This window comes from Pholis gunnellus, assembly GCF_910591455.1.
Source record: "Pholis gunnellus genome assembly, chromosome: 1".
Taxonomy (NCBI): domain Eukaryota; kingdom Metazoa; phylum Chordata; class Actinopteri; order Perciformes; family Pholidae; genus Pholis; species Pholis gunnellus.
In genome coordinates, this window is record NC_136528.1 from 27,174,832 (window position 1) to 27,202,355 (window position 27,524).

General features: G+C 41.3%; 1 protein-coding gene across 1 annotated transcript; it reads right to left on the reverse strand.

Moving 5' to 3' along the window:
* homer2 (homer scaffold protein 2) lies at positions 1-27,197 on the reverse strand. Its single transcript, XM_079170891.1, has 9 exons — positions 26,731-27,197; positions 17,432-17,588; positions 9,598-9,729; positions 9,226-9,318; positions 8,300-8,439; positions 6,663-6,819; positions 6,038-6,148; positions 3,268-3,348; positions 1-1,791 (listed from the first exon to the last, which is right to left on the reverse strand). Exons 1-9 carry the CDS (start codon positions 26,733-26,735, stop codon positions 1,603-1,605), a joined length of 1,065 nt encoding a protein of 354 aa, XP_079027017.1. The 5' UTR covers positions 26,736-27,197; the 3' UTR covers positions 1-1,602.
* Positions 27,198-27,524: the final 327 nt, after the last annotated feature.

Consider the following 27,524-nt stretch of genomic DNA (forward strand, 5'->3'; position numbering starts at 1 on the left):
TTGTAAGTAAACTAAATTTTAACAATTGTCAGTTCTATTGTACAATATTGAACAGGAGTCACAAAAGTGCACACGAGGCATTGGTTTTGAAAGGAAGGATCATACTTTGTGTTCCAGGTTCAGGAGACATATTAACAGTGGGGTTCAACAGAGAGAGAAGCAAAATGTCCCTTCGTAGATCAAAACAGTGATGAAAAAATATATAGACTTATAACATCATAGTATTACCCTGTAAATATTCCACGACAACATATGCCTTTGATTTCAAATGTACCATGTTTTAAAGATGAACTTCCCCAAAAGCAGCTGCGACACCATCCTGCTAACATATCCTCAATAATTATAAAACCTCTGCATCCTGACAGGTTTGGTATATTTGATATATTATCGTACATCTAAAGACATCAGGTGAAGGTTGTTTTACTTGGTATGTTCTAGAAACACTAGTTGCAGAGAGGCACCAAAATAAATAAATATGTAAAACAGAAACCAAGAATCTGACAGTGCCAAACTAAATGTCCCCAGTGAAGTACACTTTCACATTATTCACCCAACGAGCAGCACCAAATCCCCTCACCCCAAAAATAACCACCACCATAACAAAAACGAGTGTGCAAGAAGCACATCAACAACATGGGAGATATCTTTGTTCTACACATGGACAAAAATACTATTGCACACAGAAAGTCCTCTGAACACTTCACTACACTCACGGGAAAAGGGGGCACCCATTGTCATTTTTAGATGTTTCTGAAGGAAAGCTCCTAAAACAAGAGAGCGTTCCTTCTTCATGCAAAATAGAATCAAAAGGAGTGTTTACTAAAAACACCCACGAGAGAGTTGATGACTTCCTGCTACAGTCGCCTACCTGCATTTTCTTCTCATCTCATTGTGTAAGTGGATGTTTGATGTTCATCAGATTTCCTGACAAAAGTCATCAAGTTAATATTATGGTGATGGTCATCACTTCTTATCGCCAGGTAGGTTTACACTCACCTGGAGGCACTTTGTGTCCCGGCCGTTTGTCCTGTATGTGCATATGATCTAATGAGTACAAACTGTCTTCTGACACACCTGAGATAGACGAGAGGCAACAGCGAGGACAGTCTGTAGAAACATTTCATCTCTAATTCTCTGAGGGGGCCACAAGGATTAACACCAATTATTACTAGAGTGATGCTGATCAGCATCGTCTTTGTGTGTTATTCATTTCAGCCCTTTTAAGTCCCCTCTTCTACCCTAAGCTGCCTGTGAATAAGTGTTGCAGCCTTAAAAAAAAAAAAAAAGACAGATGGACAGAATCTAAGAACCCACCACCAGCAGAAACGGGAAAGAACGCTCAAATTGTTACTCTTGATTTAGTTTCAGAAAGCCAGCGCACAAAATGGAGCCATTTGGTGGAGCATGCTGGCCTTCCTCCTGCCAGTCTCTCCGAAAACATCTCTTTCTCACATGGTAGTGTTTATTAGAAGCCAAAGCTGATAGTGTCTGAGTGGGCATCACCTTGGGGGAATAGGTGCCACATAGTTTCTGCCCTGAAGACACACTGTAGTGAATCCTTCGTACCTGACCTCTGACCCTTTCAGCTCAGTGCCACTTTACTCAGTTATCAACACCCAGCTTGGAGAGCCCCTGCCTGAACTCATGCAGCTCGTCTATCTTTCCATCCAGCATATCCATGAACTTCTTCAGCTCGCCCTTCATGTTGCCCTGCTTTTGTTGACTGTCTTCTATGTCCAGCTGAAGACCCTCTACTTTCCCATCCAGTTCCTTGTTCTTCGTCTCAGCAGTCTGTGGACGGACATTAAGGGAAAACAAAACAATAGTTACATTACGGCAGATACAGGGAAATCAAGTTCATGTCTTAAGAGGGATATCAGATGGTATGATCTTTTGGGTGTATCTAAGCCAAACCAAAGACAGAGCTTTTTACAGCTACCATCAAAAATGAGATTAAAGCAGTTCAACTCAGCATTTAGCTCCTTTGCATTGAGTTAAAGCAAGTGTTTCAGACGAGCAGGTGACACGACTGACACATTAATGCCAAAGATACTATTGAAGGGAGGGGTTTTAAATAGGAGTGCTAAATGGGTTTTGCGCCTGCATGACTGTCTCCTCTAGTGGACTCCTGAAACCTGATCTCCACGTGGGGTGTCGTCTTTAAATAGAGAGGAGCCATCACCACGGAGGTAGAGTAGAGGGATTCTTTTTTTTTTAAAAGAACTAAACCACAGAAAAAAAGACATTTCAACAGTTTTACTTCACCCATTACCTTTCATCTGACTGGACTGTGGCTACGTTTTTCATTTTGGGCCTCTGGGATAAATGGAGGTATTCGAGAAATCCCATTGTCTATGCTTCTGCTGAGTTTTGGTTGGTTGGCTGGATAAACTCCTGCTTCAGCCGATTCTGTTGTCACTGTCATTCATCCAGCTGGCTGTTGCAGAAACAAACCAAGCGGTCGAGCTTTGTGAAGCACAAGAACTTCAGGCATGCCACTGTTGGTTTTATTCTCCTCCCTGCCCCGGCTTGAAACATAACACAAGCATGACAGCTTGGATGATAAAATCCTGCTCTGAGTCAGTCAGAACAGGGCGAGATGAGCTCATGTCAGGCTTGGCCCTGATGGAGTGTACAATCATTCAGCAAGCCTGGCACTTCTGGTTTCACAGAAAGTCTGATATTACTCAATGAGGAATCAGACTTGCCGAACAGGTGCTCCTTGTTACAAGGAGGACAGGACGTGATGGGCGTGAATCTTTATTGTTTTTGGCAACAGAAGATTCTCACACCCAACAACCCACACACCTACAGAGATGTTACCAGACTTAGTCATTAAAGCTCTCGATCTACTTCAGCTGTTTTTGTAGTCAGCAAAACAGATTGTATCTGCACCGCTGGAAGACTAATAAGCTATGCTAGAGATGTAGTATCTCACAGGTGAGGAAGAGGAACCCTTTTCAAAGAGGCAATAATCAACTCTGTGTTGTGCCAGGCATGGTCCTTTATCAACAGATGCATTAACCACAATGTGCGTTGGTAGACATGTGACGAGAATGTTGTGTCACCAGCCCTCAGGCAGAATGGTGAATAGGAACTCTCGTTCTCTACCTCCGTCTGAAAGCGCTGCTCACGCCTCAGAGCCTGCGAGTTACCTCGCTGTGACAGACGTCATGTACTCGCACGTGCTACTCGCGCTTTTATACTCTGCTGTAAATCACAACTGAGAGAAACGTGTTGGGGGATTCCTGGATCCTTTGAACGTACCTGCAGTTTTGCAGTGATGCTCTCGCACTCCGCCATGAGCTGAGGGATTATCTCTGCCTGCTTCCTCAGGTTCTCCAACTCCTGGGAAAAATAGATACAGAAGCCGGTTAATCAGAAGCCAACAAAACATCAACATCAGGTTGATTCTCTCTTAAGAATGTAATAGCTTATTTAACAAAAGAAGACAAACTTTTCAAATGTTGAGGAAACTGTTGAATAACGGGAGACTCATTTGCTTTCTTGCAGACTTTGAGGAGAATATTGAGACCACTCTGGTATCAGTCTGTTGTGTTTCAAATATTTATGCTAAGCTAAATGTCTTCAGCTTCATCGTACAGAGTGTGGTATCGATTTGCTCATCTAACTCTCAGCAAGAATAAAAGGTAATAAGTTAACGTATAACTAATAAGTTTAATTTCCCCAAATGTCAAACTAATCATTGTAACGTTGTGCAGCAGCTCCACAAGAAACTTTGTCTGAATAAAATACTAAATTGATGTTATTATTTCAATCAATCTGATCAAAAGAGGAAGAAAAGAAGAACACAAGTCGTGCACTGGATGCACGGTGCTACAGACACATTTCAGGTTCCTGACCTACAAAGCAGGTGAGGAACAACGGAAAGCAAGGTCAAAGAAAGAAACACAGACTAGAATGAATACAGAGGCCTTGATTCTGTTTTTCTGCCTTATGCGTACATGTTTGTTTTCTTCTCAATCAATCACCTATTATTGCTCTGAAAGTTTCACCCGCTGCAGCTATAAGACACACCCACACACATCACATACAGTCTTTGTCACACATTCTGCTGCAGCTTTGTTCCGTTAGTTCACGACTGGCCAGCGCTGAGGTCAACACCACAGTGAATGCTTAATAATTCATAGGCTCGTTTTTAATTGGAGGAGTGGAGCGTATGCATCTCTAGACGGGGGGTTTGTCACTCTGCAGATGAGCCTCTGTGGGCCGCCTTCTGGATCAGTGCTCTGCAAACAATGAGACTTCCTTCTGCAGGTCCATCGGTCACTGTTAAGAGCAATATGGCTGATACACAGGACTGTGGAAACACCGAAGCCCCCGAAGGACATCACTCTTTGCTCATAATCGTTCAAAAAAAATAAATCAGCTCCAGCTCTTTGCACTACTTCCTTCCTGTTCCTGTAAGATATACAGCCCTCCAAGGAAAGATGTACATGTTCTATTGATACTCAGGCTGCCAGGTGCTAAACCAGAACATCCCAGACACGCCGTTTACATCGGAGGATTTAAAAGGGTCTTTACGCAGCAGAGTCTCAACGTCATTATTTTTGCAACACTATTAAACTCTAAGATTAGTTGAGCAATTGATTAGACAATTAATGGGAAAATAGGACAATAAAATGAATCCGCAAATAATACCTATTAATCTATTAAGCCTTTAAGTCATTTTTCCCCCCCGAGGCAAAGATTCTACACATTTGATGCTTCAAGGAACTCAAATGTGAGAACGTCGTTTTGGTAAATTTGTAGAATCAGGAATAAAAACGAGGCATTTGATGAAATCAACTTACTGTTTCCTGGTATTTTGTATACAAAACACATCACCAAGAAAATATTCTGCAGATGAATCGATAATGAAAATGATTGTTAGTTGAAGCCCTGATGAAGATGTCGCCTTGGGCTTCTGGGAATTGGGATGGACTCTTTCTTTCCCCCTATTTTTTACATTTGATTGACACGAACATCATATACATTTCAAGAGAGCGTAAAGCTTCATCTGCTGCAGGGTCCAGGTTTATAACCTGCTGGTCTACGGGTCACTTTTTGAAAATATCTAAAAGATCTTTGCCAGATATCCATTACATACAGAAATATTTAAACGCCTTATTAACTATTTTCCTTATATAGTAACTGAATTAGTTTTGACCGTCTTTCCCTCTGCTACACATCTGATGATCGTGTCTCCCTTCATGACGTTGATGGGGAGACATATAGAAAAAAAAGGCAGCCAGACTCTCAAACATTTCTACAATTCGGTCCTAATCATTCGCCTGCTGACAGAAACAGCATTTAACCAGCAACGAGCAGAGGTCAAAAGACTGTGTGGCCGTGCGGGGCTCATCCTCATTAGCAATAACAGCACCATTAGGCTCGCTGAGCTGACAGTCTGCTAGTTTGGATTATAGATGACTGAAGCAGTACACATAGGGCGATGCCACTAATGGCATTTGTGCCAAAATTCCCTGCTGCTCTGACTACAGACAAAGTCAGTGGATGAATTACATTTCCCCCAGTCTGACTATTTTCACAGTGGAGTTTAAGTGTACCAAAACAGAACAGATATCAAGTAAATTGCTTTAAAAACAAGCAACACAGAAAGTAAGGGAAAAAGAAATTGAGGGAGAAACGTTGGGCAGTAGAATGGTCTGGGTTCAGCTGGGTAGGCAAAAGTAACAACACCGATCCATACACAACCCAAGATCCCACAACAAGACCTGATTATAGGAGGTATATCACCTCCTGAGGGAGAGGAGTGGTACTGAGTAAGAACAAGAGGTGAAGACCTTGTGTACAGTGAAGAGACACACTGAAATGTTGGAGTCAGTAATAGAAAGTAGATCTGTAACTTCAGGAGACAAAGGGGCGAGTGTGATTTTTGTGATGAAGGGGTCTGAGTGGATCATAAACTTCCAGGGTAAAATACCACCTCTGTTACCTCTGTCATCTAAACAGACACCCCTGCATTCAACAGTGGCCCTGTTGTTGCAAGACGAATGTATTGCAGAAGTCTCACCTGCTCTTTTTCGTGCAGCTCAGTCTTTAGCTCCTGCACTCGTACAGACAGTTGGGAGTTTTGCTGTTTCTCCTGATCGGCTTCGTTACACTGAACTTCTAGTTGTGCAATCTGCAAAAAGAACGAAAAAGGAGAAGTTGTTGTGAAAAAGTGTTCTAATTTGTATTTAATGAATCCTAAATATGCTGCATATTATAAGAGATGTCTTGAAAACTGACAGTGGCAATTAGACAAAAAAATAAACTTGCAGCATGTTACAAAATTAATGATTGCAACACCAGCCCAGCTGCAGTAACGGTCCACATTGATTATGAAACTAAAATGATTCTTTTTATAGTGGAGTCTGGTGCAGGGAACACAGAAACTAATACAATCTACAGTACTTCGTTCACTTAGATTGAAGAAACTCGAGAAACTCGAGATTTATCAAAGATTTGCTGTTGGAGTCACACGTCCAACTCCATCTGTCCTAGTCGGATTAATCGGTCACTTAAAATCGATAATCTACTCATTTCGCAACAGTTTACGGTGCAGTTTTGTTCCTTATATAAAAGAGGCAACAGTGTTTCTGACTCGTCACATTGTCTGCCAGCAGGATCAATGTTAACTTCCCTCACTGTATTACCTTTTCCCTGAGCGTGTCACTCTCTTCCTTGCAGGCACCAAGTTGTTTCTTCCAGCTCTCTACATTAGCCGAGGACTCCTGCAGCGCGTCCACCAGCCTGGCATTATTTTCTCTTAAAGTCTGCAGCTCCGTTTCCCACTTCTTGGCATTGGTGTTGCTGTCAGACAGAAGAGACCGAGAGAGATCCAGGAGGAGAGTTATTAATGGAAGAAAAATGTAGACAGGTTAGAGCTGAAATGCCTGGGGCTTGTGCCCATCGACATGACACATAATGCTACAAAATCTTTCCAGTCATGACTATTTCGTTAGATGTGATGTACATCACACCGTCAAGAGATATTTAAATCCTAAAAAAAGAAATAAGTGAGAAAAGTCTCAAAGCTCTAATGAGCTGCTGACATGCTCCAACATACAGTTAGTTATCTTTTTATACCACAGAGTGTGTTTGTAGTTTATCAATAAGGGCGAAGAGGTTGTGATGTATATTTAGTATGCATCGCTGTTCCCTTCCTTATGCATGGCTGGTTTGAAGTATGCTGCTCTCCATCAAATGTGGACAGACTTGCACCGCAGCATTCTGCAGTCCTCGGCTGTATTACTGCTGTGACACATTTCCAGAAAACAAAATCTGAAGGCCTGTGAAGGCACGAAAGAAGGGGCAAACACAGCAATGGTGGACAAACTGTGTTTTACAACCAAAAGCTGGAGAAGTTTAAAGATACATGTAAGCTTGATGCACTGGTTTGAAACAAATGTTTGTCTTTTACCAATGTTTTGTCTAGAATCAATGTTTTAAACGCACACAATAAAGCTTTATTTTACCGTTTGTACAATTTCCTACAATTTCCTTACTTATTACAAGATACAGTTGCTTAATGAGTTTAGTTAGTTGTCTTAAGATATTTCTTTAACTGAACTTTATACACACACATATGTATGTATGTACGTATGTGTATATATATATATATACACATACGTACATACATACATATGTGTGCATCTCTGCATCTCAGAGCATCTCAGAGCAATGATGAATGTATGATTAGGCATCAGTTCCCTTTTGGAAAATGATTTAGAAGTACTGGAAAATAAGTGTGAGTAAAGTATGAAGTATTGTTAGGGAAGGCCTGCTAATTGGTCTTTCCTTTTTTACCTCAGAGCCTTTTATCCCATCTGGATCAAATATGTCAGTGGTTTGTTTTTTTTGTTGCTATCCAGTACTAATTCTGGCTAAATGTACGTACTGTAGTTTCAGTCGACTCTGATGCCCTTGGGTCATTCTAATCCCATCTGGTGTTTCATGCCATTAGTGATTTATACACTGGATTACAACTGGATTATGAAGGCCATATAACCAAATGGTAGAGTAGAGCAGCTTCCCTGTTTAGATTAGATCAGATGATTTCTGAGCCCTTAGGGGCCATGATATCACCCCAGTAGCAATAAGATGGAGAGGGAGAACATTTGAGCACAGTTTGGTGCAGAGACAAATAGAAGTGATGTGATGCCCCTTGAAGGGAGTGCTGCTGTAATGTGAGGTTATGTGGCATGTGATTATACCAGGAAGGTGAAAATGCATTTAGATGAATGTCTCCTTCAAGAGGTTGTTCTGAGGTGTCCATGAAAGGAACCCTTACCTCTGTTCTACTGCACTCTTGAGATGTTCGTTCTCCGTCTGCAGCACAGCAGCCTCTGGCCCGACATGAAAGATTTTCTCATCATCTGTCCCATTAATGCTGGACGCCTGGTTGCTTGAGGGCGTCTCACGTCCAGACTCCTGGTAAAGGACAGAGGGGACGTGTTATGGTTCAGGGCAGGTTTTGATTCAATCTACCTGCAGCTTTCTGAAAGGTCTGATGTGTTACAATCCATAAATGTGTCTCATAAATCGTGCTCTGACTGTGGAAAAAGGTCCTGGGCTTCTTTTGGTGGAACACTGTAAACACCATGGACATGTCAGCTACGGCAGCAGAAGGGTGGAGCAAACTGATGCCAGTATTTATCATGTCATATGGCCCAGCAGCTTTGTGTGTCTCAGAGCTGAGAATGATTCCTGCAATCTGGTGTCAGTGCAGGCAGGGAACAGGCCAGGCTGCTGGATCTACCTTCAAATCAATGACGTTTACTTACTGACAGAATATCAATTGGACATCATTTGTTTTGAAATGAGAAACTTGTATTGTTTTATGACTCTCACTGGCTTCCTTGTCCTCTTAATTGCTGTGGGGCTTTCCGGGCAGTAAGTACCTTAGGATGACCTTTGACCTCTATTTATGACAATTAACACTGTTACATAAATGATTACTGTTGTATTGACATGTTCTATTCAACACAAACTTCATAGACCCACGTTCATTTAAATATTTGAACTGCCAGAAGCTTTTTCTAAACACAGAATCAGAAACACACAACAACAGCTGATGGTGTTTTTTAGGGAAATTAGAAAAGAGAAATGCTTTTTTTCTTCTCAGTGTTACCAGTTTTCTCTCTGTAGAGAAGACAGTACAACAACAGAGGTGTTGTACTGAATCAGAATTTCAGACAGCAGAGAGATATAATTTACCTGGGAGTGGTTACTCAATGTCTCCACCTTGTCTTGAGATTTGTCCCTTGCCAGCGTGGCTGCTTCTTTTACCTCCTGGAACTTCTCAGAAAACTGTAAATTTGAGAGAGACGTGAAAGAGCTGTGATGATAATACAAACTCAAATGTCAAACGCAGTGTGGCTCATCTGAAAACATTTTGGGAGGTGATGGAGCCAATTATCTAGTGATAGTGAGGATTTAAGATCCAGATAGACTCTTAAATACTTTTAAATAGAATAACAAAATAGTGCACCATTGTACTCCAGTTTTAGGACAAATACAGAAATCAATCGTCTCCAAGCTTTCTGGGTGCTTTTTGTGATTTCATGTGATGCTGCAGCGTCTTCTCACCTTGGCCAGTTGCTGCTCCGAAGCGAAGCCGAGTCCGAACACAGTGTTGGCCCTGCTGTCCGCCCACTGGCCAAACTTCTGCGACGTCTTGGTGAACGTCATGTTGGGCGTGATGGTACTGTTGATAATCACCTGTCAGGACAAAATAAGTTACCAATAAGCCCTCGTGGAGATCATTCTGGTAATCAATACAGATGTATAGAATTCCAGCATGGATCTCAGGTCCACCTGACGGGCACAGTCCCTGTCAACAATGCGTGTTGTGAAAACTGTGTGTCTTGTTCAAGACATATTAAAGAAGGAGCTCCAGCATCTGCATTCACATGATGAATAGTACTAGTATAGTATGTATTTAGCAAAGGACAATCCCCTATTGTAGCTCCATTCATACAGAGTAAATCTATAACACCCTGCCGAAGTCTTTCACCATGCCCACACTGACAAGTTTGACTACAATTGCCATATTTATCTTAGAATGATCCACTTCATAAATACAGTCTGATTCATGTACATTTTTGAGAACCTCTCTAAAATACAGAGCTATTTTGTATACAAAGCAGTCTTTGGAAGCATACTCCAGCCATGATGCTGAATGGTAAGTGTCTCACAATGTCTTGTGAATCAAAGAATCCATCTTCAATCCACAAACACTGACACAGTCTAAGAAGTCGACCATCCCTTCACTCATTGTATGTTCCATTACAGAATTCATCCTCCAGGTTTCACATGTAACAAGCACAGAGTCAGACTTGTAAAAAGTGCCAACCTCATTCATTGGGAAGCTATTAGCACATGAGTGTAAAGTTTTGTCTGAATTTACAAATAACTCACTGATACCACATAAACAGACTTTGCTACTACTTTAATGGTAACTCCGAGTCAAATGAAAGAAGAATTGTTAATGGAGGTGTTCTTATAGGTGCCAAAAGCTGCCAAAAAACTTTTAGTCCAAAGACAGCTGCTACCCCACAATCTAGCACTAGAAAATGGCTGACGTGACAATATATTACTTGAGAAACATCAAACATTACACCCACTTGATTTATAATGGTCAAGCAGTCCATTAGAGACAACCTAGGGTGGGTGGTTGAGGGTATACACACACACGTGGACAAAATTGTTGGTACCCTTCCGTTAAAGAAAGAAAAACCCACAATGGTCACTGAAATAACTTGAAACTGACAAAAGTAATAATAAATAATAATTTACTGAAAATAGCTAATACAAATCAGACATTGCTTTTTAAAATCTTCCGTTGAACCACAATTCAAAAGCGAACTAATGAAAATGGCCTGGACAAAAATGATGGTACCCTTACTTTATATTTTGTTGCACAACCTTTTGAGACAATCACTGCAATCAAGCGATTTCTGTAACTCTCAATGAGACTTCTGCACCTGTCAGCGGGTATTGTGGCCCACTTCTCGTGAGCAAACTGCTCCAGTTGTCTCAGGTTTGAAGGGTGCCTTCTCCAGACTGCATGTTTCAGCTCCTTGCACAGATGTTCAATAGGATTTAGATTAGTGCTCATAGAAGGCCACTTCGCAATAGTCCAATATTTTGCTCTCAGCCACTCTTGGGTGTTTTTAGCTGTGTTTTGGGTCATTATCCTGTTGGAGGACCCATGACCTGCGACTGAGACCAAGCTTTCTGACACCGGGCAGCACATTTCGCTCCAGAATGCCTCGATAGTCCTGAGATTTCATTGTACCCTTCACAGATTCAAGACACCCTGTACCAGATGCAGCAAAGCAGCCCCAGAACATAACCGAGCCTCCTCCATGTTTCACAGTAGCTACAGTGTTCTTTTCTTTGTATGCTTCATTTTTGCGTCTGTGAACATAGAGCTAATGTGACTTGCCAAAAAGCATATTGACAAGCCACAAAGCTTCTGGGAGAATGTCCTTTGGTCAGATGAGACAAAACTATATATATATATATATATATATATATATACATATACATATACACATACACATACACACACACACCCACACACACACTGTGTCTATGCAAAACAATTTATTCATAGCCATCATTTTGTTCCACAATTGCATATAAAGATGTGCGACCCACTAACCTCTAAGTAGTCAAATTACAGTCTCCATATTGGCTACAGCAGACGCTCACCTGCTGTTGTAGCTGTAGATGTAAATCAGCTGGTGGAAAACATCGGCTGCATTTCTAAAATTGGAACCAATGCACGAGGCAGCGATGGCAGAAACCAAAAGAAATAGTCCTAAAGACTATTTCAGCCTGACCAGACGGCCTCAATTTGAGTGCGTTTACTGCATCACTGTAGATATAAACACGTCTAATCCATATATGAACAGCTAGATGTAAACACAAGCAGCTTTAATTTACTTCTGGGCATGTACACAAACCCAATCACACTACCAAGATATAAGTAAACTTAAAACACAGCACATGCAAATTATCCCAACAATTAGGAAACAATAGAAGACAGTTTAATCACAGTGCAGCCCTTGTTTCATAGCAACATAGCTCTGATCACAGGATTCAAGAATACAAATTGCTGACAGACTTGAGTCCTTTTCTACGCCCCCACCGTCTCCATCTCCATCTTTTCAGTGGCCGAGGTGTTAAAATTACTTTACACTGCATCATTAGTAGACACAGAGACCCCAAAAGCAGAGACTGAGCCAACAGAAAACAGAATGAGGAGACTAGCAGGCAGTCAATGCCCTCTTGAACATGTCTGACCAATAAAGGACAATGCTCACAGCTCCTGATGAGAGACATAACTGCACAGACACAGAAAAAGACCTTTTTCAGTGTCATGCCGCCAAGATTACAGTTACAGCCTCTGATTCAGGCTTTATTCCAGCATCAAGGGATTTTAAGAAGAGGTGCCGTTAATCTGATTTTAAAATCATCACTGTTTTAGAGGCATTATCAAAACAGAGGTTACCTAAGTGCTCCTGAGAGGGAACCTGAGCAAAGCCTGAACAGTGTGAATATTTAACTGTGTTAAGATTAGATGAAACTCTAATGATCATTGTGAAGAAACAGAGCCTCCTCTACATATCATGTTCAGAACTTCAGTTTGAAGTTGTAACTCTTCAAAGTGACAGCTGACTTGTCAAATTCAACTTAACGTTGAACTGAGGTAGTTAACCTTCTATACAATTAGACTTAATTTGCAACCAGAGATGTTGCTCCTTGATAGCCATTCGAAAGAAGTTTAAGGAAACTCTGCATTGGCTTCACTTTTCATACCTGGAGGTTGCCGCTTGGACAAAACAAGCCACATTGCCAAACCAATAAATTGATTAATCAAGAGTCAAATTGGGTTTTTCCCCCCCAAAGGTTACATATTACATGAATTCAACTTGACAATGAATTCAACCACATCGCACAAGCCTTATGCATAACAAATCTTTAAACAGCTTATTGATCCTGTATTATGGTTGAAGACAGAAGCGTAGGTAGAAACAGGACTATCAACAGAAAAAAGGCATACACAAACGATGTGGAATCCCAACTAATCATCTGTAAGTTAACATACACGACCCTGGGCCCTGTGACTGTATGCCGTCACGTATGAGTGCACGACTCAGTGAGCAAGCGAGTGAGAGTGGAAGGGTGAGAAAGAGGGAGGTAGAGCGGAGTGACGCTAGCAGCTGTGCCGGTGGTGAGCCGGGCTGTGGATCAAGTGGCACAGGAGGCGCAGAGCGAAGCTGGGCTGGCCAATGGCCTGAGGATCAGTTCGAAACTTAGAGACAGCCAGGAGGTTATGGGAGACATCTTCCTCGGACGATTACGTGTCTGCAGACTGCACAGAATCTGCAAAGTCAGTAAAAAAAGAAAAAGATGTAGAACGTGGAAGTGGAGTCTCTGGGAGGGAAAGCGCTTTGATCACTTGTCAAGCACCAAATGACTTCGTCATATCTAGAAAAAAGAACACCTCAGAAACTTCTACAGAGCCAAAGCCCACGGCTAACTTGTGACTCCACTTCACATATTATAAAAAGGGTTTAGTCTTTAAAAAAATCTAAAACATGATATTCTGAAACATGTTAGTTCTTAAGTAAATGAGTCAGTTTTATTGTGCTTGCTCATAACATTTGAGTAACTCACTATTTTACACACTAATTTGACAATTCTAGAGAGTGAGTTGCAGCTGAATGTGTGGCACAGTTTGTGAAGGATATATCAAAATAATGGTGACAAAGGGGCAGCAACGATGGTTATGATGGTGATGATGAACAGGCAGGACTGGCAGCGGTGTTCAAACTGAAACACAGCCAACGTAAGACGAGAGGACGGTCACCATGTCCTCTCATCAAAGCAGGCAGCAAAATGGAAAATTGTGATTGCTCATCAAGATGAGGTGTGATGTAGATGAAGTGAAATGTTAAATATTCTTGTGTGTCTGCCAACCGCTTTAATGACCCGATGCATTTCATCTCACCACATACTGCAAAAATACGCTGTTCCCTGGTGGCAATGACGCAGGTTTGGTGTCTGAGGGAGGAGCAGGGTTAACTTGATGTCATGTGTGCACCGGCACATTGAAATCTTAAAGTGAAGGCTGTTTTACGCAGACATATGAAGATTTACCGACTAACATACTATGACTGAGCACGCCCCTTATGCTTTAGTGGGAGCCTAATTTAAAAGTTGTATTATTAAAGCTCGAATTTTGCATTAAACATAACATTTTGTTTTACGACTATGGAACTGGAACTTGCTTCTCCAGGCTGCACATACGTGAACAGGCACAGGTAATGTGACTATGAAGGTATTAAAGAAGGTGTCCTGACAGGAAGTTGGATCAATCAAATGTCAACAACCGTTTTAAAAATGGAGGGTGTGAATGTGATCGATCTATGCTCCCTTTGACACTTGATGGTCGGCTGATGAAAAGCATCCTTTTCATGGGAAGGAGTTAATAAATATGCTTTGGATGACATTCATGTTTTGTTTTTTTAAAGGTTGTTCCTGGTGTTTTTCTGACAAAATCCTGATGTGCAATGTTGTTGACAATACTGAACTTCCTGATGTTGAGATTCACTTTAGCTCGTACCAGCTTTGGTGTGAGTGCACTATGATCCTAATGGATGATTGTTTTGGGACTTGTATCAACCCAGTGCATTCTCTCATCATGATGGCTGGGAAAACAGTAAAGTACCCAATCTAACGCGATTTTAATGATCCAACCAAACTCCAACTTAAAAGTGTGTGTGTGTGTGTGTGTGTGGGGGGGGGGGGGGGGGGGGGGGGGGGGGGGTCTGAAGCAAGGCGGACATGTTCCTTTCATCCCCAGTGGAAATAATGCTTTACGACACACAGGTAGAGAAACTATATGGTGTACTTGAGGTGCAGCACAATTGTATAGGGGAGCAAGTTGATAACACAGGGAAACTGCCTGTAGTTTGTAATATTGGCATATACATTAAACTAGTTATAAACTGACATCTAGTAAACCTGCCAGACACAAACACATTTAACAAGCTCCCTAAGAGGAATTTAAATTCTTATTCTTGGTAGAAACATGTCTTCTAGCTCCCCAGGTTGTGGTACATGAGTCACAATGTACATTTTGTAAACTAGCTGAGTAAGAGTAGTACAAAATAAAATTTAAATAAGGTCGTTAAAAGGAGACAAGGATGCTGGAGAAAAGAATATTACGTTAGCTCGGAAAGTAATCACACATGGAATGATTTATAAAGTACAACAGGAACCCTTCACTGTGTCGTCATACTGGTACATCGCTGTATGAAAGTGCGATTCAGGATGAGCAAGAGTCAAAAGTGCTGATATGCTCCTCGACTTGCAATATCATCATCATCATCATCATCATCATCATCATCATCGTCATCATCATCATCATCATCATCATCATCAGCGAGTTGCCCGGCCATCACGGATGGACGAATATAAGCTGACGGTCTGTCACAGTTAGTCTGTGCAGCAGCACAGACTATTCTTCAGGACAGACCTGTCTCCCTCACAGCTAGTGTACATAACACAAACTATTTTTAACATTAATTTGATATGACTCAACATTTCCTCGCTTTCGGTTACTTTGCTCATACCAACATCACTTTGACTCAGCTCTCTAATTATACTGGCTTAACGTTTGATTTAATACATGTTAATCTTCAGAGCTCACATATAGCTGCTGCATGCAGACATTATATGACACGTACTGTTACTCAAGGTTACAGGAGTGTATGTGCCATCAATACACACACACTTTCACCAACACACAACGGGTTAATTATTTTCTGCTATTTGCCTGAATTTATGAATTTAACCTTTTTCTTTATAATCTCATTGCTTCTTCCTGCTTTGGCAAGATTGTCATTGTTACACTCATATCAATAAAGCATATTGAATTGAGTAGAGAGACAAGAGAACAGAGAGGATGACAGGAATAAGAGAGCAGAAACAGGACTCCTGGCCATGACTATATACAAACATATACATGTGTATTTCTTAAAAAGAAAACTGACTTTTTTTTTTGACTCAACAATGCTATGCAGGAATAGAGAAATAATGCATTTTATTTTATTGTAAAGAATAACTTGCACAGGAAAATGGGTCCCTAATCTAAAATCTCATAAGCTGTTAAGAAGTTATGTCCTATGCAACAGCAGAAAATGCTTGCTATGCAAATACTCCACATTCACATATATCTATGTTGAGTTCCTCTGAGACCCACCCTTCAGCTGTTGGGTTGGTAATCCCAACACTGAACTCAACAGGCCCTTCACCCAAACAGAGAGGTGCATGGCAAAAAGACAAACAATGGGAACAGAAACGGAGTAAAACAACCGTCAACCCGTTCCGTCTCTGAAGTGGCTCGGCAGGTAATCTGTGTGAGTTGAGATTGTGCGACAAGGTCTGCGGAGGGATACCGCTGTCATAACTCTCCTCTGGTTTTCACACACACAGAAGTATCCGATTGCCATGGAAACACATAATCTACTCTTTCAGTTAGTGGAGGACGAAGGCGTGAATACGGTACACAGGCAGACTCGCATGGTGCCTTATCCTATGCAGGATCTAACCTCAACATCATTCTCTGGTGAAGACCAATCAATTTTCTTTAAATGAGCTGAATGTTCATATACGGTACATGTTATGTAACCAAGCAACCAACACGGGTGAAACTGAATTCAAAAGAAAAACATCAAATCAGGTTCTGCAGACCTTAAAGGATGAGTACGGTCAGCCGATTGTTGATGACAGTAAATTACAGATAATTTAGTTTAATTGCTCAACAGGTGTGCAGCTCTCGGCTGTATATTTGTTAAAGGGGAAGTCTGCTCATGCTCAGACTTTAATTTCAACCTACATGTTACTTTTTTGTGCTGAACTATTAACATATTTGTATAAATAAATACATAACCATCTCAATAGACACAGATTTAGCAAAGGTAGCAGGCTAAATCACATTTAAAGTGAGGCTGCGTGAGCCTGGACATGAATATGTGTAGTTGTTTAAAATCCAAGATCAGAAACTGTATTTATATTATGTTTGGTGTGTGTGCTCAAGTATCTTTATTATTAGTATTATGATGATAAGTAGTAGTAGTAGTAGTAGTTGTGCTTGTTATTGCATACAGCAGATGCTCCCAATTCATAACGTATTCTTGTTTTTCAAGTTCTGCTGCTCTGTCACCAATTCTCCTGCTTGGGAACAACTTTTAACATTTATGATAAACATACAGTATATATATATATTAGGGTTCAGTGAAATGATCATTTATCTCTTCCTCATATGGTCACATGTCTGTACACCAGTATCTCACTCTCACTCACACACACACACACACACACACACACACACATACACACATACCTTGGATCCATCCACGCTGATGATGCGGTAGCTGTTGCGTGTGCTGTCGTAAAAATAGGAGACGGTGACGGCCTGCTTGCTGGCAGGGACCCAGTTCTTCTTGGTGGTCGGGTCAATTTGGAAGACGTGGGCCCTGGTGGTGTAGATCGGCTGCTCCCTGGAGAGCAGAGGGACGATATGAGAGAAAGACCACTGAAGATAAGAGCCATAATATGCAAGTTATGTAACTAAAAAAGGGAAAAGGGACACTGTGCTTTGTCTCCAGGGATGCAGAGTCCCGAGAGTCGGACAGGCAGGTGATAACAGAGCAAACGGCAAACCACAGCCAGTTGCACACCAACACGGCCTCCCCTCTCACAGGCGACAGTAACACATACCTAGGCGTTTGTGTGAGAATGTTGCACGTGCGTGTAGGTGTATGCACTCACATCTGTTGTCGAATGGAAGATTTCCCCTGTGCACCAAATACATTCGAGACAATAGTCTACTGATGATAACACAAGTCAAACAAGAGAAGACTCACGACTCGTCTTGTATAAAGAGGAAAACAAACCTCTTGAAGTAAAGTCATTCAGAACAATGTGTCTGACACACACACAGCCCTATTAGAAAGAGTTACTTCACATTGCTTCTCTTCCGTTTAGCCTTAAGCAGTCTGTAAACACGTTTGCTCAATTTCTAAAAAATCTTTTTGCGCAGCTGACAACACATCAGCTTTGTTTCAGTACGTTTCCGTTTCAGCAGGTTTCATTATTGTTTTCTGCTGAGTGCCTGTGGCGACTTCAATCCTTAAATTAAACTTGCAATAAAAGCAACGGTGAATCACCATAGAGCAAACAACTTCTATAATTAGGAAACAATGTTATCATGGCTTCCACCCATTATGAGAACAAGAAGTAAATTAAGACTCCGCTGAACTTCTGAAACATCCCAGTGACCAGTGTAGCCAGCATTCACCTTCTTGTCCTTCCTAGTGGTTGTGTCCGGTCATTTTATCTGATCAAAATACAGTATTTGATCTTCTCACTGATTGCAATTAGAGTCCTAACATTCATTAGAAAAGCTTCAAATCTGGGTATTTTGCCTGCAACTTTACCAAATCTGAAGCTTTCAAAGCCCACTCCAACAACGACTGTAATGGGGAAAAGTTCAACATCATGTCATCTGTCTTTGAAAAGGGAGAAGCAGTCTGCCTCTCAGCAACGAGCAGCTCGCTGCACGTGTGCTTCAGAAGAGCATCAACATGGTGATGAAGGAGCAGGAGCAGAAAGCCTGTTCAACTTGAATGACTGCACGCTGAAAAAGATACAGCGGAAATTTTTCTCATCTTTATGGCATTCACACACACACACACACACACACACACACACACACACACACACACACACACACACACACACACACACACACACACACACACACACACACACACACACACACACACACACACACACGACTGGGATGTTGAGTTGAAAGCTAGGAAATATGTTCAGAAAATCCTCTTTTCCGCCGTGTTTTCTGTTTAAGACATTAAAGCAAACCGCTTACTATACAGGCATATTACACTTGCTTAAACTCTTATAGTGTAGAATTGTGCAGGTCAGAATATTTATAAACCTACAAATTGTATGACTGGGAAAGCTACACATTTAATCAAATATAGAGAAATGCCACAAGCCTGCTCTTCATTCCAGCAATTGGGTTAGTTTTGATCTTTTTTTGAAGCGGTACAGTGGCGCTGTTTAAATGGTGGTTACATCGTCCACTGGAAGTTCTAATTTTGAAAAGGTGAGTGAAGGTGGTTGTGATGCTCTGGAATAATTAGGTGGAGTGGCTGGATGAGAGGGATCAGAGGACACCTCAAGAACTCAATAATGGATGCAGATGAAGACTATGGGGGAGACAGATGGGAAGTACTTATCCTGCTGGAAGTCAAAATGTGAAAGTGAATGTGTGTATTTCAGACAGGGCAACGTTTACTGGGCACTCACTGCCTCACACTTATCTTTATAGCCTACTTGAAAAAGTTAGTATATCGCCTCTGTTTCTGTCTCAGTGTTTCTCTGTGTCTTCTTATCCTGTTCTCTTATATTTTATCGGTTTGTCCCGGCATCTTCTGCCCTTCTAGTCGGCCCGATATCTTCCTTTTCTTGAAAATATGTTCTTGGATGTTCTTCCTAGTCTTCTCCATGGGTCTAACTGCATGGTCACACCAGAAACTGTCATACAAAACGCAAGTAGTGCTGGACGCTTCATCCCGTATCGACTGCATGCACTCGTGATAGCTAACGGGGATGTTTTGATGCGGTCTAAAACAATTGTTTCCTTGGTGTTGACATCCATGTTTGTCCGCTGGTAGTCTTCGTCCTCACTGTGCACTACTATGTCTTTTGGTTCTTTAACCACATCAACTGTTGAATAGCAGGAAAACGATTGCGTGAATGTATATGGCGACACGTGTATGCAAATTTATATAAAATGTGAAGCTGCAACACAGCTAATATGCCAGCTTCCTTCATTATGGACTCTCCCTCTACATTACCTTAAAAGTACAGTCACCGTCAAGATGGCTTGCAATTGGTTTCCAGAGAGGATTTGTGTGTCAAACTACAGTAAAGTTCTTCCCACTTGGTTACAAACATGGTCTCAGGAGAGAGCTTTTTTAGCTTTTCGTTGTTGAAATCCTAATCTTCCATTTGCTTTCCCTTCATGGCCTGCCATTTACTTTAATGACATGAAGGATTTCAGTTAAATGTGTGAAGTGGGAACAAGGTGGTTGAACTGGCCACAGGGGCACAGCCACACTTTGCTTGGTGCGGTAAAAAAAAAAAAGAAATCATTCAGGCACCTCAAAAGCCATTATAAATATTGCATTTTTTAGAGCACAGGGATGTGATTAAAAAAATAAGCTTAAAATACAAAATCCCTTGAGAGCATGTTCTTCAAAAAGTCAATTCACATTATTCTTACAAATAATATCAAAAAGCTGCTGAAGCTAGCAGAAACAGAAGCACATTTCCCTGTCGGGGTACAGATGGTGCCATTGTTGTTGTAATGCTATACAGCAACTGGCAAAACCAAATTGTCAAGAAGACATTCAGTTCAGTATTACTTTAACGCACTATTATAAAGGTCCCGGTGAATGTCAGAGAAACAGGCAGGCGAGCGGCGATAATTCATGAGCTAATAAAGCTTCTACTTCCACTGGGATTATGGTTCTCACAGAAATGAAAGCCTAATAAATTCACTGTCCTTTTTAAGCCTAATCTCAGTTTTCATCTGCTTTGGGGACAACAAAAAGCCATTATACAGATCACTGTTGTCGCTCTTCATACACACAAACACACACACGCTGACCTTTGCAGCGGCGGTGTCTGGAGCCAGCTCACACTGGCAGGGGAAGAGAAGAGAAAGGCCACCGCTGAACACATGGATGCACTCAAACAACTGTTGGTGGAATCCAGTGATCTGCTTTTCTGAGATAAAAAGCATTAGCTTGATTGATTTAACTGGATAAAAAAAAAAAGATGGTGACATTTGGGACTTTGTGACCGCTGGATTTCGTCTCTCGCTGACTGTTGGGTGCTCTGTCCCCATCTGCTGCTTTAAATAATTTACAGGTGTGTGTGTGTGTGTGTGTGTGTGTGTGTGTGTGTGTGTGTGTGTGTGTGTGTGTGTGTGTGTGTGTGTGTGTGTGTGTGTGTGTGTGTGTGTGTGTGTACTGCACTGTCAATGCCTACATACACCTACACACCCACAGAGAATAAATTAAAACCAAGGACCGTGCTGATCCAGAAGTCAAACTGTACCTATAAATATGAACATAACAACATTAATCTATTCCACAAACAACTATAGTTTCAATTTTGAGGAAGAAAAGTGTTGCAAAAGGTTGCGGTGTCTAAATAACTGCACGACAATAACTTTGAGCAGCAATATTATGAGTGATGCACAACTAAGCCCATTGCCTCTTGTTCTCCTAAATTCTTTTGAATGTTTGCTTTATCAATACCTGTGTTTTACCCAAACCCTGTGCTCTCCAGAGATTAAGTGAAGTTTGCGGAGAGCGGGATAATCCTGCTTAAAGACGACATTTTAAAATGATGCAGGATGACACCGTGCCTGGAGAGAAAGTGTGAATAACAGCAGGCGGCTTCTATCTTTGACTAAGAGTTTGGATGGTGAGTTTAATGCGAGGGGGTTGTAGTCACGTTGCATTTGTGTTCTGCTGCAGATGTAGAATTCAGGTACGGCGAGTGAGAAAACGGCCTCGTCCAAATTCCTGAGTTTAAGAATTTACTCCGGGCTCATTCCCCAAACAAACTTTCCCCATCAATCACAGACATCTACCTCTCTGTCCAAATAAAAGTGACACATGTGAGCCGTTTAGATTATTGATTAGTGATTGGGTAGTCTGAAGTCAAACACGGAACAGGCTTTGTAGCCTGTTTGACAGAAATCCGCCCTCTCAGCAGCTTCAGATACGTGCAATGCAACATTCTTCACGTTCCTCAGAGAATGAACTACATGCTACTTTAGCAGCTCCACAAATCACACACACACACACACACACACACACACACACACACACACAATACATGTGAGGCAGCACATATAATTAGACGAATGGGGATAAATGAGCGTAGCGAGACTTTTGTAAAATAAGTTTGGCAGTATTGTTACAGATTTGTCAAGTCCCCCTCTGGATGGGTCAGCAGAGCGATAGCATCAACACACCACGTCTGGGTTTCACACCACGTCTGGAGCGTGAAACGAACCGAGAAGGAATAAACTAGTCAGCTGTACATCCAGGTACTATTGGGTGCAGACCCACAGGCATAAAGATATGAATACGCCCGGAACATTTTAAAAAGGATTTCTTCATTATCGAGACAACTTTACTCTGCCATTGGCCTGTTTATAATCCTCCAGAGGCAAAAAGAAAAAGCTGGACAGACACTTTCAGTTAAATGCACCACATTATTGCCGGTGACCTGACGTAAACACACACTATGTGCAACAAACAGCATGCTGATCTAATGTACAGGCGGTAAACGCATAACATTACATCACTTCAGGTGCGTAAGTGTCAAATTCCCGATGGCCAAGGTGTCTCAATAAGACACTAAAGCAGGAAAAATCATCAGGCTACATCAAATACTTGAGATAATATTACTTACAAAATATGTAGAAAATGCTGTCCTTGAATCTAAGTGGTCTGAGGAATTTGCATTTCGGTCTGTTCAAAAGAAGTTAAGTGATGAACGCTGCATTACTCACTAGTCACATATCTACAGTACATTAGGGCGAGCAACACAGAGTTAGAGCCCTTACCCTCCTCAATTTCTCTACGGGTGCTGACAGCAATAAACTAAGTTATAATTGGCTTTTTCTGTGGCACCAAGTAATAAAAGAACATCTTCCCCCAAATCTTCTCAGAGGGAGAAAATGAGAAATCTGAAAAACATCTGGGCCACAAGGTGCAAAGATCTGGTGACTCTGGCTATATTAAAACAGCAAATTAGTGCAGCATTCATTGGTGACCATAAAAGAAAATGTAATAACTTGGATTCTCATTAGCTGGAGTACTCTTGCTCATAGCGGATGAACAGAGTTGAGGCTCTCTGTCATTTTTACCTGCGAGGCCTGCTGCAGAGCAGAGCTGCCTTATTAGTGAGAGCCGTGTTTTGTCTGAGTGAATGAGCAAAGTATGCAGGAGAGGAGAGCTCTGTGGGATCATCACTACAACGCCACGATAAACACAAAGAGCGGGTTTGCCTGAAGTGCAGTAACGTCAAGATCCCTGCTGAGTGAGACGAATACTTAAATACTGAGATAGCAGAAAGTGGTTAAAAGGGAAAGATGACAGCTCTATACATAATGCTTTTATCTTCTCCTGACATTTACATAAAAAGGAGCATATTTGTCTTAACAGCAACGTGAGGTGAATGTTGTTATTTCATCTATCCAAAGGCTAGTTTAAGGTGTACTACAGAGAGCAACAAGTGTTGGAAGGGAGGGACAACAAAGAGCATCTTAATACTACGGCATTGTTGTTTGTTTGATGGCTTTCATTATGTCCTTCATCATTTCATAACGGATTGTTTTTTTACTTAAATATCTGCTGTTACCAGAATTACTGATTTCTAACAAGCTTGGGTAAAATACAAAAACTGCAATAAACTAAATAGCACATATAATCCAAGTGTGTTGGAGACTTGGTATTCATGACCGCTTTTCTTAATGATTTAAAGTGTTATAGACAATCTCATCGACAGGTACGTCAGATCAAAAACTCAAAAAACAAAAATTAAATCGACCCTTTTTGTTTTAGCTTCATTCTGTTTGCAGAAAACTATTTATGGCTTTTTAATGCGTTTTTTTTGCATTTTGGTTAGTGCTTGAAAGATTAGTCGATGAATCAATTAGTTGACTGACAAAACATTAAAATCAACAACAGTTTTAACTTAGGTATTTTATAATTGCTGTTGCTAGATTAATCAATAATGAATCAAACAATTGAAAAAAGTTAATTAGCCTAATTTCATTGTCATCTTATAATTTTGACTGTATTAGTATTATACTTTTAATCTTGCTGTCTCATTCATTATTACCACCATATGTTTTGGCAGCAGACAGTATGCTGAACTGTACTTCGTGCCAGTACAGTCCATTAAACTGACAAAGAGACAGAATCCTATGCAACAAAAGGCAGCAGGCCAGATTCAAACTAGCAACCGCAGCAGATCCTCCACCACCACACTGAGCCTATAGGATGCAGAGCCCAACATAATCTGAGAGCTCGGAGAAAGAGGAAGTCTCCACAGTAGTGCAGCGTGGCAGCAGATGGCCTCCTAGGCCTGAACCATCTGGTGAAGAGACGTCCAATCCGCCGTCAGTATGTCCCCTTTCATTTACCCATGATTGCTAAACAGTGAGACCTGCTTCTGCTCCTCTACTACACCTCCACAACCCTTCAACCGCAGACAGAGAACACACACTCTGATCGGGTTTACAGTCTACCCTCCTACTCGGGTCACGCGTCACACAGCCTAATCAATGAGTGTTAAGCCTGTCACTGGCACTCTCTGGCCAGCCAGCAGATTACCATCTATATGTGCGTTAGGGCTGCTCCCAGCGTGGCTTATATGAAATAGCAATGTGCTGATTGTATTGCTCTCTGTAACACTTTTTATTCATTAGGAATGGGCTTTCGGGCAATCTGAGAAGCAGCACTTAAGCTGGGAAACTGTACTTAAAAAACACTTTCTTTCCTACCGTTATCGGCATTTCCTCAAGCTCTTTAAATTCATCAACCTTGAACTACATATTGGGCATGCTGCTACAATATTAGCATTTGGGCTAATCCATACAGTATTGTGCTTTACAAATCATGTGGAAATGATGTGATCAATAAGAAATGTATCAAGGTCAATAGTTGATGGATCACATGACCAAAGACCTATGGTAGGAAGGGGATAAAGGAAGATAGATACTGATGTTGTTAATATGTGTGTGTTGTGCAATTTATAGTTAATCTTTAACTTCATTTAGGACCAAAGAGCAAGACGACACCCAAATCCTGCAAAAAATACGACAAACATTGTCTAATTCAGACAGACACAAACTCACTTTTATCTATGTTGACTTGTCACTTAGACACATTGCATCATTACCAAATGTAACCAGGATATATTATAGGATATATTGCACATGAACTCAGTCCTGATTTTCACTTCTGTTTAAGATAAACAATAATAATTTTAATTAACCATTTTATGTTGTTTTTCAAGAATAAAACACTTCAGTTTCTCAATATTGAGATTGTCTTGCTTTCCTTTGCTTATTCAATGAGAGATGAACATTTGTTTTTACTTTTTTTCAGATTAAAGAGACCCAACTAACCCATAACTAAAATTATTATTAGTTGCTGCCGTAGAAATGATTAGTTGATTAAATGGTTAGTAATTTCTCAACCACAAATGCCAAACATCTGCTCCAGCTTCAAATCCTATCACTTTGTGACCCTGAACAGTGGCTTTAGTGAATAAGTGGCCAGATGGAATTTTCCTGGGAGCCATTTGTGAGCGCCTTCCCAAAAATTCAGCTGTAAAATGATACTACTGGTTGGCACCGACTGAAAGCCGGACAAAAGCAAACTTGTTGCCGTGTCTCTGCCAGTAGGTGTGACCTCCTGTCTTGCTGCTGCTGGTCCACTGGGACAGTTTTCATGACATACCACTACCGACTCCTCTCCCCAACAGACCTGCTGGGTGAGGATGCCTGAGTGAAGTCAAGACTGATGAACTGGTTTCTTACACCATAGAAAATACACATGTCTGCTCTGGAGAAATAAGCTCTGTGGCAATCACTGAACAGTAATGCTGCTTATTACTCACATCTTGTTGTGGGTTTTTCATAAATCAATGTTTCTTAATGTCGCAAATGGAAGCATTCATAAAGTTTACATAAATTACTCAGGGACATGTTTGATTATGAAATCAAAATGTAATTACACTGAGCTGTTTTTATTGCAAGTCAAATAACAGCCATGCAAACAGGAGCAGGTTCTTCAGAAATAAAGAATCTGCACTATATGTAGATGTGAAGTGAGTTAGTGATTACATAACTATGGCATTCAGCCACAGAGTCAACATTCACACACCACAGCAGACTATGGAGGCAAAATAGTGTACTGTACCCTGTACACAACTGTGGGAGTGCACCAATACACACACACACACACACACACACACACACACACACACACACACACACACACACACACACACACACACAGCTCCTTATTAGTGGGCAGTGTTGACTCCTCCGTATCATGACCCTCTCAAAACCATATTCCTAAAGACAGATAAGGAGGAGCTTAAGTATTCAAAGAGGAACTAGACCGCTCTAATGTGCTGGAAAATAATAAATACGACCATCATTAGAAATGTGGCATCAAGCCACACGTGACATCTACAAATCTCACAGACCGCAAAGACCAGATGAAGTCACCTATTAAATGAACAACATTGCCTTATAATTCGGCTAATGGCTATATGAGTAAATGTGGGTCTTTCTCTATCACTACGGCAATGATAATCAAATGTATTCAGAGCTTTACAGGTAAACTACAGTTACTTGTGGACATGTTCTGTCGTATTTGCCACACAAACACACATATACATATATATACATACACACTCACAAACACACACACACACAATATTACTACGTTATTAGTCCGTGCAGGTGTCACGAGCAGCGCTCTGAAGGGCAGCGCTTTCTGGATCACTCACCCCATTGCCGCGGACTTGAGGAACAACTCCTTTTTATTATATCGGCTCTATTGGCTGCGGGGTTGAGAGGGAAATTGTTGTTGTTTTTTTAAAGCGCAGTCAAAGTCCACCGATGATTAGCAGTCCAAAGAGTCCACCAGCTTCGAACAAGTCCTCTTGCTGCCCGAGAGACAACTGAAATATGAGAGCGCTTCTTCGTAAACTCGATTCACCGGGCTGTCAGGCTCTCTCTCTCCCTCTCTCTCTCCCTCTCTCTCTCTCTCTCACTCTCTCTCTCGCTCTCTCTCTAACGCACAGAACCCCGCTCAGTTCAGGAAGTTTTTTCTCTTTGCTTGTTTGATTTTCCTCTTCAGGTATGCGACAAAATAAATCACACTTTCCGAGTGGTTCCTTCCTTGCTGTTGTAACACTCGGCGCTCATGCATTAAGTTAAAATGTTCGCATTTCCCTGCTTGCTGCTCGGTCGCTGCGCAGAGTTTCTATCTCCCCACCGGGATTGTGTGTCATGTGAAGGGCAGCAGCAGCGACACGGAGCGGCTTCCACCTGCTCACTGCCACCCACACTCTTCAGACCTGTGGTATGCTGTTTGTCCGAACTGTGGTCCGAAACCACGAATTAATTTAAACAGAAAATGAATTAATACAACATGCTGTCAAAAAGGAATCAACAACGACGGCTGGTTTATTGAATTAAAGTGCACTTACATGTTCTCAGCGACAACGATGGCTTTTTTTTTTTTTAGCAGTTGGCACTTTCTCCTCAATTAAGCGATGTAACGTTGACAGTTGAAGCT